At 42.3% G+C, this 13,025-nt stretch overlaps 1 protein-coding gene across 1 annotated transcript in view; it reads right to left on the minus strand.

Annotated features, from left to right (window-relative positions):
* LOC137351463 (uncharacterized) overlaps positions 1-13,025 on the minus strand; it is a 165,052-nt gene that overhangs the window by 3,369 nt on the left and 148,658 nt on the right. Inside the window, exon 3 of the mRNA XM_068015912.1 lies at positions 7,915-8,035. Within this exon, the coding sequence (XP_067872013.1) occupies positions 7,915-8,028 (114 nt within the window). The 5' untranslated portion in view covers positions 8,029-8,035. The remainder of the gene's footprint in view (positions 1-7,914; positions 8,036-13,025) is intronic.

The following is a 13,025-nucleotide window of genomic DNA, read 5'->3' on the forward strand; positions in this document are numbered from 1 at the left end:
CAACATGGAAGGGGGATGTGGGTGGAGAGTGATACAAGTGATCAGAGTTGGCCTTATCTGTCATTGATACAATGGGAGTAGCAAGACCACATGAGATGGCAAGGTTGAGCAGATGTCCGTGAATATGGGTTGGGGAGTTTACATGCAGGGAGAGATTTAGGAAGGATAAACGGCAGTGAACTCAGAGGAGAGAGAACAATGATGAGCTGAGATGGAGATTGAAATCACAGAGGAGGAGAAGTTGCTCAGTGCAGAAGCTGAGGGAGGAAAACAGTGACGATATCTCAGTGATAAAATTTTTATTGTAATTGGGAGGGCAATAGAGAATGATGATTTTGAAAGGGAGGTGAGAGGGGTGAAACAAGGTGAGATACTTGAAGAAGTGCCAGAGGAATAGGGAGTCAAGCCAAGGTGTAATCTGGTGATAAGCACCACACTGCCACCATGACGGTCTTGGCAGGGCACGTGGTGGAAGATGTAGCCAGGTGAGGAGGCTTCATTAAGTGGTAAGGTGTCATCACCCCTCAAACCCAGAAAAACCATCCATCTTCAAAGGAGAAAAAACAAATGAGCAGAGAACATTCAGATTTACTGATGATAATTATGAATAACATACATGGAAGGAGTAAAAGCAAATTTATGTTGTAAAAAAGATGTATAAAGTAAGCAACATTTTGGTTTAGCATATTATCTCTGGCAGTAAATCTTGGATCTCCAATCTCAGGACTATTGGTGTAGCTGGTCCTTCAGCAAGAACGCATTTAACTTTATGGAAGCCAACATTAAAAGCCCTAAAGAAGGTACTGCGGACACAAACTGCCTCCCAGCATTCCACGTAATCGTGAAAACCTTACATCGGTACAATGAGTGACTTTTTCAATTTACTAGTCATGAAACAGCTAACAACGCCATCAGACCACACAATGAGTATGTGTCTGTCCAGTTAAAGGATTTGATTTGATCCCGGCCATCAAATGATAGAACTGTAAATGATAGCTACAGGCTAACAAACTTTATGAAGCCACTATGTCTGGATGTGCCCCACATTCCTCGGAAATGCTAATACCACAGAATCGTCTGATTCAAGTGAAACCTACCTGATCTGATAAGCAGAGCATTCCCCATTGAAACCACCTTAATATGTTCATGGACTATTCATGAACCAGAATATGAAATTATTACAATATGTAAGAAGGCACATATTTGGGGAGGGTTTTGCAGCAATAGTTTAAAAAAAATGTGTTTCAGCTGCAGTATTAACAACAGATAGCAGGACAGAAGCAGCAATTCGAGGGTTAACAGCGTGAGTGCAGCTCAGAAGGCAGTGGTGTTTGTGAGTATGATATTGATCTTTGTGAGTTTATTGATGTTATAATAAACTATTAAAAAAAACAGTTTTGTGCCTTGACCATTTTCTCCACCTGGACGGGTTCAAGCCGAACCCTAGTGTTAGAAGTAAAAGTGGGGGGTGGTTTACTTACCCACATTGGTTCTAATTCCAGTACACTAAGACTGCTGAAGTTTTATTGCTGAAATTTGGTCACTTTGATCACTGTATAAGAAAGACTTACATTTCTATAGTGACTTTCACAATCTCTGGACATTCCAAAGTGCTTTACAGCCAATAAAATACTTTTCAAGTGTAGTCACTGTTGTAGAAAACATGGCAGCCAACTTGCACACAGCAAGATCCCACAAACAGCAATATGAAAATGATCAGATATTCTGTTTTAGTGATATTGGCCGAGGTGAGGGCACTGGGGAGAACTACCCTGCTCTTCTTTGAAATAGTGCCATGGGAGCTTTTACATTCACCTGAGAAGACAGACGGGGCTCATTTTAAAGTCTCACCTGAAAGACAGCAACTCTGACAGTGCAGCATTCCCACAGTACTGCTCTGGGTGTGTCAGTCTAGATGATGTCTTCTAGTCTCTGAAGCAGGACTGTGAACCCTTGCATGACTCAGAGGTCTACTGAGCCATGGCTAACACAATGGTATATCACTGCAGTACATATTCTCATATGTTGGCAGGACCAACTTTTCCCAGCTGAATCTCCCTTTAATCAAGGTGGGGTAGATTTTAACCTTCGGGCATCCAGACCAGTGGTGAACATAAGCTTCCCACCCAAACCGAGAGTGAAGCAGCTGGAGCCATTTCGAGACCTTGGTCATACTTAAATAGAGCTGTGAAGTTGCAGACGCCAATCGTTGGATTTGGGCCAGTGCCATATCAGATAAGATAAATTCTGAGGAGGATGGGTTTGGAATTGAGAATGGGAAGGGTCTGGGGGTGACAGAAGCACAGATTATTTTTATGGGGCCACTTCTGCCTGGTAAGCGTTACGGAACCAAAGTGGGTAGATGGAGCTGTGGTACAGATCCGACAAGATCTAATTGAATGACTGAACAGGTTGGAAGGACTGAATGGAGTCCTCCTGTTCCTATGTTCCCATGACGGTTGTATGGTCCTCCCAGTGGCTGCTAAAATGGAAATCAGGGTTCTACATCTGTCATAGGGACCCAATTTGCAGGTCCAAAGGAATGACTGCCTGATCTGGAAACCCAGCGGAAGGCCTCAGGATGGTGGGAATGCCAGTAGTAAACACGGTAGTGATTGCAGCTGATTTCATACCATAAACTCTCCTCTGCCCCCATCACACACCTCACTGATGCCAAGTGGCCCAAGTTAGCCAATAATGCCGTGAACACTCTTTTTCACTCTGTCTTTGTGATCATCAAGGCGAGGAATGTTAATTCTGGGGAGGCTCACATGTAGAACTTGATCAAATATCTAATGAAATTGAATTAAATGGAACCCTGCAAGGATAGTCATTATTCACTGGCTTAGCAATCTCCTCAAAGGTTTCCATATGGATTAACAATTTCTTAATTCATGATGTCTTCTCAAGGTGGATTCTCTGCTCTGATGAATACTGCCCCTATCCTGTATCATGTTGTCAAACGTTTTTTCTCAGTTATAATGTGAGACTAAATGGCCTATAATTTCCAGATTTATCTGCCACTCTGCCCAATCTTACATCTTACATCAGGGGTCTCCAAACTGCAGCCCAAGCTGCCTCCAAATCATGGTGATTTAACCCTTAAAGCCCTGGCAATGCCACCCGATTTACTGGTTTGTCGTAGAGATATGGAAAGGCCAGTTTTTAGCACTGTTGTCTCATTGGTGGGTAAACCTTAAACCATGACCCTGAGATCTGTTCATATTATAACATGAAATACTGGAAAATTTACAAGAATATGTATTGTGACTTGATGTATGGGCCATGAAGCTTATGTTGTTATACATTAGCTGGTCCATGAAGACATGGCATTGAGTTTATTAAACCCCATGACTTTCCTTGCTGTAACACTTCCACAGTCCCATCTAGTCAAGAACCAGTATAATCCTCACAGTATTTGTTCCAGGATTTTCATTGTGTGAACAGTTCTATCTTTATCAGCACATTGCTGTCTATCATACTCTGTTCCTCTCTGATGGTTTCCACATTGTCTTCATCACCAAACTCTATATTTTCTTTGTTCTTTTGTTCCAGGTTAGCTATACTGTCTAGACAGCTAGTTACTCTGCAGTCTGTTCCCACTTAAGTCTATTCATCATCAGCCTATTAACTCCTGGCTCAAGAGGTTAATGAACAGACAATGACATCTTTACAGGTCTACACTCTAAGCTCCACTTCCATGGCGACTTTGTAGAAAAAAATATTTTCATTCATTTAAAATCAGTTTACTTTAACCAGACAGCTTTTTGCAAATTGTTCCCAAAAGTTTAAATTATATCTTAGGAAAAATTGCAGCCAGTAATTACAGAAGCCTCCAACTACTGAAAGGGGAGTGAATGACTCTGTAATCATCATACAGAAATTCCTTTGCTTCCACATAAAGTTGACTTAGAAGCTTAATGTGGAGTCTGATTGAGGGGTTCCAATGGTTTATTTTGACCTACGATGTATTAGAAGACCTCTACTGTCACGCCTCTTTCTGACATTCTTAAAAACATACCTATATATTGCACTTACCTTAAGTGAGTCCTCCCAGTTGCACCTCCAAGGTAGGTGGCACTGTAGTACTAGTGTCAGGTGAAACATTAGGCCTGTCACATGGTGTTTCTCCCCACTGGTCTTGGTGTCTCTGAGTCCCAAGCTTCTGAGATTGCCATACCCCTCCCCCCAACTTTATGCTGATGTCCTCCCACCAGCCCTAAACTAACAACTCCTGTGGCCTCAGCTTTTCTCCTATAATTAGAATCTATAAAGTGTTTGAGTGATTTAAAGCCAGTTACCTTCTTTTGCAGTGAGGAGATAGGAATCCCTAAAAATCTTGTTCAATACCCAAGCACTCACCCCTCCCAATATTCTCACATCTCAACATCCCTCTGTCCATCTCATACTTGCCTCGCAAGCTTCCACATCCCTATACTATCCTGCCAGCATGATTAATCTCCACCCCTCAGTAACATACACATGACTCCTCATTTTCCTGAATTTGTCTAATATTTTGTCTACAAGTACACAGTCTAATCCCTTTGTCATTTTAAATACTTCAATCAAGTCTCCCCAAAGACTATGGGTTTCCAGAGTAAAATGTTCCAACTCTCTCAGCCTTTCATGATAACTAAGGGTTTTTAAGCTAGTTTTTAGTTTCAGGATTTTCTATATCCCATTGTGCATGGGCAACAAAACTGGATTCAGTATTCTAGATGGGGCCTAACCAAGATGAGGCTCTTTCATAGGGCACTACATGGGGCTATTTGTTTCATATTGGATAATCTTAGCAATGCATCCTGTACTCTACTTACTTTCACTGCAGCCTCTTGGCACTGATCATAGATCTTTAGTGATTCGTGCAACATTTAATAGGCTTTAATTCCTAGCACAACATGGAATAACCCTACTCACGTGCATTACACTACATGTACCCACATTAAATCTCATTTGTCAGTTGTGAGCCCATTCTCCCAACACATCTGAATCCGACTGTGGTCTATTTTTCTGCACAAGGGTTCTGCTACCAGCATGGATCTTTGTATCATCCATGAACTTGTGTGTAGTACCCCCAATGTCTTCATCTACATTATTAATATAAATTGCGCACAGTATTGGTCCTAACACTGACCCATGCGGGGACCCAGTTATATTAATGACAATATCTGATCATCAGAATGTGCCCAATTCCCTCTTTAACCCAGTGCCTGCTCTCCAATCCAGGAATCAAACTATACAGCAAACTATTTGTGTGGTAATTTATGAAAAATGTTTTGAAAATCCAAATACACAATTTCTGTAGGTCTATCTTCATCCACCAGTCACCTTGGAGTCAGAAGGTTGTCAGTTCAAACTCCACTCCACAGACTTAAGCACCTAGTCAAGGCTGACACTCCAGCGCAGTACTGAGGGAGTGCTGCAGTGTTGCAGGTGCCGTCTTTCGGATATATCCTGTCTGCTCTTTCACACGGACATAAAAGCTTCCATGGAACTATTTTGAAGAAGAGCAGGGATGTTCTCCCAGTGTCCTGACCAACATTTATTTGTCAAATAACATGTATAACAGACCTACTAGTCATTGCCCCATTGCTGTTTGTGGGAGCTTGCTGTGCACAAATTGGCTGCCGTTTTTCCTACATTACAACAGTGACTACAATTCAGAAGTATTTCATAGGCTATAAAGTACTTTGGTGTGTCCTGAGGTTGTGAAAGTTGCTAAATAAATGCCAGTTCTTTCTTCTTTCTTTGTTCGAAGATTTCAACCAGCTGGGTAAAATTTGACCTTTTTTCCAGATGCCCTGTTTGTGTATTCCAAATAACCCATCTCTGTCCAGGTGATCAGATAGAGTATCCCTAATGACCACTTCCCATAATTTTCCTGTAACTGACATCATTCCAGTAGGCCTAAAATTCCCAGTTGTGACCTGATCAACTTGTTGACTATCAGTAAATGAGCTTCCCTCCAGTTAATAGAAACAATCCCAGACTCTATCGAGCTATTAAATATCATCCAGCTTCCATCTTCCCTGTTATCTTCCTCTACATCCTGGACTTTGAAAATAGGTAAGAGATAAAATCCATCACATAACTAAACAAACACACAATGATAATTAAGGCTACTAATTGACTATTTCTGTGGTAATATATATATAATCACATCATTTAAGTGTGAGGAAGTCAGGGACTGGAATCCAATCATAGGATTCAGGCAGCTTGTAAACACCATAATATAGAATCATTGAATGATACAGCAGAGATGGAGGCCATTCGGCCCTTTGTGCTTGTGCTGGCTCTGGTAAAGCTCTCCCATTAGTCCCACTCCTCTGCTCTTTCCCTATTGCCTTCAAGTATTTATCCGATTTCCTTTTGAAAGTTACCATTGAATCTGCTTCCACCCGTTCTAGCAGTGTATTTTAGATCACAACAACTGGCTGTGTAAAGGATTGTTTCCTCATGTTACCTCTGGTTCTTTTGCCAATCGACTTAAATCTGTGTGCTCTGGATACCAATACTTCTGCCTGTGAATATATTTCCTGCTCATTTACTCTATCAAAACCATTCACGATTTTGAACATCTCTATCAAATCTCTTCTGAACCTTCTCTGCTGTAAGAACAACAACCCCAGATTCTCTGGTCTCTCCACATAACAGAAGTCCCTCATCTCTGGTACCATTCTAATAAATCTCTTTTGCACCCTCTCTAAGGTTTGGGCATCCTTTCTAAAATGTGGTGCTCAGAATTGTACACAGTATTGCAGCTGGGGCTTAACCAGTGTTTCATAGAAATTTAGAATAACTTGTTTGTTTTTGTACGCTAATCCTCTGTTAGTAAAGCCAAGGATTCCAGCTGACTCTACTTGTCCTGCCATCTTCAAAGATTTTTATACATGCACCCCTAGGTCTCTCTGTTCCTGCACCCCTTTACAACTGTACCATTTAATTTATATTACCTCTCCTCATTCTTCCTACCAGAATGTACCAGTTCACACTTTTCTACATTAAATTTCATCTGCCATGTGTCTGTCCATTTTACCACTCTTTTTACGTCCTCTTGAAGTCTGTTACTGTCTTCCTCATTGTTTACTACAATTCCAAGTTTGATATCAGCTGAAAACTTTGAATTATACCCTATATACCCAAGTCCACATCATCACTAAATACCAAAAGAGCAGTGGTCCGAATACTGACCCTGGGAAACACCACTGTATACTTCCCTCCAGTCCTGTAGTTAATTTTGTATCCATGTTGCCGCTGTCATTTTAATCCCATTGCTAACAAGTCTATTATGTGATACTTTATCAAACACCTTTTGAAAGTCCATATACAAAACATCAATTGCACTACCCTCATCAACCCTCTCCATTACTTCATCAAAAAACTCAATCAAGTTAGTTAAATATAATTTTCCTACGAATTAACACATTAATGCTGACTTTCATTTATTAACCTATACTTTTCCAAATGCCAATTAATTTTGTCAGATTATTGTCTCTAAAAGTTTCCTTATCACCAACATTAATTTGACTGCTCTCAAAATTCTTCTTATTAACTAGTTGCCAGGTTAATCTCTCTCCCCTTTTTTAAATGGGACATAACAACTGCAATCCTCCAGTCCTCTGGAATCACCCCCATATCTAAGGAAGTTTGGAAGATTACAGCCAGAGTCTTCACAATTTTTATCCTTTCTTCTCCCAGTAACCTAAAATGCATCTCATCCAGACCAGGTGAGGTTTCTAATTTGAGGACTACTAAATTTTTAAGGACCTCCTCTTGATCTATTTCTCTCCCATCTAATATTACTAACACATCTTCCTATATAATGCTACATTGACAATATACTTGGCATCTGTAATCTAATCCCAAGGTCAGTAGGCATGAATAGTCATGAGTGATCTTTTTGAGATGACATACATCACTTACTGCAGGATATTTTCTATGCATCTGGAAAGAAGTGAAGGAACTGCTGGCCATCTCTGGTATCTGGTTACCTCTAGGAGTATTCTGCTTTGATATTTTGTTTCCCATCTTGTTCCTAGAAGTAAAGGAATATTTTCAGATTTACTTGCCATGTAACTATTGCCCACCTGGTAAGGTCTGCTTCAGTCTTCAAATCCAAAGCACCGATTCCACCCCAGGAAGTGAGTCTGGATTTCAGTTCAGATGTAGGAGAGGATAAAATTAAAAGCATGAAGATCCCTTTAAGATATTTTGATATCCATGATATCACCAGTACAAGGAGGTATTTTACATGACTCCACCACTTGGTGCACCATGTGCCAATCAAGACTTCTCCATCCATTGGCCATTTCATTTTTCAGCCTTATAAAATGAATACAGTGAATGAATTGCTCCCAACTCACAAGCAGATGGAAGGGAAGGATATGGCTGATGTTTCAGGTACAAAGAATGAAGAAGACCCTATTAGGTCAGCTACACTCTTTCCTTTTTCAACCCTTCTATCTGCCCTGTAGAACCAGAGGGACTGGCTCAGTGGCAGCTGAAAGGGATGTCATAAGGCTTCTTGGTATCAAGAAACACAAACCAGCCAGTATAGACCAAACGTAGAATTCATAGAAGTTACAATACAGGCACAGACCTTTCGGCCCAGCTAGTCTGTGTCAGTATTTACTCTTCACTCAAGCAAATAGTCCTAAACACATTTACCCGCCCTGTCCCATATCTCTCTATCCATCTCCTTCATTCACCTATCTAATCTAATTTTGAATGTTGGCATATTTGCTGCCTCAGTCACTAACCCTGTGATTTCCAAAGGCTCACAACTCTCTGTGTGAAGAAGTTTCTCCTCCCCTTTGTTCTAAATCTTTCATATATAATCTTGTATCTTTGGCCCCTTGTTCTAGACCTCTCAACTATTGGAAACAGTTTGCTTCTATCTATCTGATCCCCTCCTTTCAGAGTTTTGAATGCTTCGATCATATCGCTCCCTAATCACAAAAAAGGGTCAATTTTTCCCAGTCTTTGTTTGTAATTACATTTCCTCACACCATGCAGCTTCTGTGAACCTGTGCTGCACCTGCTCTAGAACTTCAATATCCTTCCAACTGAGGTCTTTCCTTGCCATAGTGTAAGTGTGGTGTGTCCATAGAGTCTGGAAACAGGCACTTTGCACAGATGGATCTCACTGTAGTTTAGGGACTCCTACAGATTTTGATGGGGGCGATGGGTTTCTTCACATTAGACACTTGATTAATACACAAGTTAAACATACACAAACATGTATATATATATATATATATACACACACACAAGCATAGGTATACACACACAGGCACACATACCCATGTACGCATACAGGCTCACACATACATTCACACAAACATGCACACTCACACTCATACATACAAACACACACACACGCACTCTAGTTAGCACTCAATCTACAGCAACCACCTGTCCCAGATGTTTCGACTGATCCAGCACCAACTGCTAATGTGTAATTATTACAGTCTCTCTTGCTCTCTCCTGGTCCATAGGCAGACAGCTGAACTGTGAAGTCTCTACCTTCTGAGTTTAATTCTGTGACATCAGTTTCATTGTCAAATCCACCAATGACAAATTACTAAAACTGAAACCATGGCGATAAATTGTTCTTCCATCATCTGTCAAAATCTCAGCTATAACGTTACTCCTTTCTTCCTGGGACAGGATACCCAGTGGTGCAGGGTGCCATTGCCTGCAGGATGCATGCATGTGGCTCTATGGGCCCCACATGACAACGGGGAGAGGTACAGAAACCTCAAGGGGTTCCATTCCATAAACGTGCAGTTGGTGTATGACCATGCCATGAACATCATGTTGGTGAAAGCCCACTATCATGGTAGTAGCCACAATGAATTCATCCTGTGCCAGTCAGCCCTGACCACGACTTTTATCCTTCTAAGAGGAACCAGGGGATGGCTGTTCGGCAGCAAGGCTATCCCCTCTATGGCTGATGATGCTCCCCCATCACCCGGCTATCCTCAACCAGGCCTACAATGAGACCCACAGAGCCACTCAGATCATCAAGGAGGCATTTGACCTGCTTAAAGAACGGTTCCTCTGCCTTGAGCACTAGAGGGGGAACACTGCAATACATGCCAGAGCGGGTCTCAATGTTCGTGGTGGTCTGTGCCCATTATGACGGCACAGCCCTTACATCCTATTCCTGCTCCTAATTCGTATGTTCGTATAAGCAAGGGGGGGATGAAAGGTTATCAGGGGTAGGTGGTAATCTGGAGAAATCAGTTCAGCCATGGACTTATTGAATGGCGGAGCAGGTTCGAGGGGTTGAGTGGCCTACTCCGGCTCCTAATTCGTATTTTCGTATCTAGAAGTCTGGAGGCCATCTCAGGATCAGGAGGAGCAAAAGCAGGGAGAGGAACAGAAGAAGTAGGAAGTGGAGGAGGCATCCTGGATGCCTAGTAACTGAATGGGCAGTCAGAGAGAACATTATCAGACTCTGACCAATATGTATCCACCCATTCCCCACTGTCACATCCATCTCAGACATCCCATCACAACCTCCCCTTGGTCACCAACCAACAGTAAAAGGCACCAACAAGAATTTTGCATAACATCTTTATCCCAAAACACTTCCAGAACCATAGCAATGTGATTGACTCTTAATTGACCTCTAAGTTCAGTTGTCAAGGGCAATTAGGGATGGGCAACAAATGCTGACCTTGCCAGCGATGCTCACACCCCATGAAATGAATAAATAAAAAATCTGAGTACCCTGTAGCAGAACTCAGGTGCAACCACAGTCTCCAATGAGCTGGTCACGAGCTACCCTTTCCCTTTGGCCTGGTTGCAGCCTACTCGTGTCTGGTGACTGACCAGGTGCTGATTCCAACTCTATACTAGGCTCTAAAGTTCACACTTTTCCAGTATCTGAGCTGATGGTTGCAACTGTTAGATCAAGTGACACTGCTTCTTCATCAGTGGTGTTGTGTTGTTCTCGCCCTTCTTCCTGAGGCTGAGCTGCCTGTGCAGATGGCAGTTCTTGGCTGCCTGAAAACCTAAAATAAGAAGGGGATGGTTGGGGTGAGGAGAGATGGTGGTGGGGTGTAAAGGAGGTCCATGGTCACTCCATCTGCTGCTCGCACTTTATGCCACATCTCAGGATGAGGGTGAGGAGGGAGTTGAGAAAGGGCAGAAGGCAATAACTTACCATGTTCGATGGTCTTGGCAATGCCACGGGTTCTTGTCACAGCTGGACCCATGATCCTGAGCGCCATCCCCTCCATCGGGCTAAGCGGATGGAGCCGTGTGGCTCCCTGTTGCTTCTCTCAGCGGTTATGGATCACCTTTTCCTGCAAGAGAGTGGACAAAATGACCATGTAGCACTGTGTGTGGATGATATGCCTGCCATAGCTGAATAGCTGGAGGTATGTGGAGGCAGTGAGAGGTAGTTGTGAGGATGTCAGCATTGGGAGGTGTGAGGGGTGAAGTGGAGTATGCGAATGTTAGGCCTGAGTCCTGAGTGCTAGTGAGTGCTGCTAGGTGAGTGATGGGGCTCTGGTGCATTGAGCAATGTGTGATGGGATGTGATGTGAAGATGCAGTCACTGACCTTGACCACATGTATGAGGTCATTAAGCTTCTTTTGATACTGCTGTCAGGTCCTCAGGGCCAGACTCCAGGAGTTGACCTTCCTGGTCACCTGTTCCCACTCCCGTCAGACGGTCTTCTGTGAGGGCCTCCTGGTCCCACGAGGAAACATGACCTCGCCCTTCAGTCCACCTCCTTCACCAATATCTCCAGTGCAGCATCTGTGAACCTCTCCCTCACCTGGTGATCCATGTTTTGTTTCACTGTAGCAATATCAGACATTTGCAGTCTTCTGTTATCCACTGCAGCTCCCCTTTAAGAGGGACAGACTGCCTTTAAGAGCTGGAAGCTAGCTGGAACACGTACTAACCTTGCATGCTTTATAGCCTCCTATTGTGCGTAGAGTAGAGCATGGCTACCTGACCTGAACCCGACGGGACCCAATGCGTCGGGTTCAGGTCGGGTTGGGTCGCTCTTCTGGGTCCAGCATTCGGGCTCAGGTCAGTTCGGGGTGGGTCGGACACATTCTAACAGCCTTGCATTACAGTTGTGTTAGTGAAACACTGGAAACCACAGATCTTTTGAAGTGTGCTTCCTGCTCTGCTTGGCATTTCAACTTACTGTGTACTAATCAATAAACAGTTCTTGTGTACATTGTAGCAGAACTCAGCCCCAGGCTCATAATTATCCGGTTTGCCCTTTCTTGCCCTTCCCTGATTCTAGGGGTGTTGGAGGCCTTTGCCGTTTTAATCTTAATGAAATATTTACAATATAATCAGTTGCACTATGTAATAAGATGTTTTTAATGAGTTCTATTTTTCATCGACACAAATGTAACCTTTTTTGTGTTTTGGTTTAACTCTTGGTTTTCCTTTGTGCTTGTCTTGGCGACAAAAGCAGTTTTACAGCTTCAATCTGCATTAATAGCAACTTGGCCCTTTTCTTTAATTGCACAGTTTGCAAATGAATTGACAGCACCCTGTTAGGGGTTGGCAAGACTTCTCGTGCCTGCCTCAAAACATACTGTATTGAATAAAGAATGTAAAGTAAAGGAGGCTTGTAATGCAAATTAAGAGATTTAAAGGGAAAAGACAACGAATTATGCTCTGAATTTGGAATACATTTAATTAATTGTCAGACCTGATAAATCTCTGCTTTTAGTTTAATGTGGCCTCAGTGTTTATGGATAATTAATGAAATTAAGAGGCATTTTAAATATACAAAGCTGGGCATTAGTACTTAATAGTTGATATATAATGTTGGATATATTTTAATTTCTTAATTCATGTGACATCACTAAATACGAAGCAGTCTTAAATCAGTTAATATTTTTGTTTGTAAAATCTGACCTACCGGATTAAAATATTAAATCAAGGAGAGACATTTCAAAGATTACTGGACCAGTAATCCAGAGGCCTGGACTCATGATCCAGTGACAGCCAGGACATCAAGGCGGGAAACACTCGGCACTAG

This window comes from Heterodontus francisci, chromosome 36 (genome assembly GCF_036365525.1).
Source record: "Heterodontus francisci isolate sHetFra1 chromosome 36, sHetFra1.hap1, whole genome shotgun sequence".
Classification (NCBI taxonomy): domain Eukaryota; kingdom Metazoa; phylum Chordata; class Chondrichthyes; order Heterodontiformes; family Heterodontidae; genus Heterodontus; species Heterodontus francisci.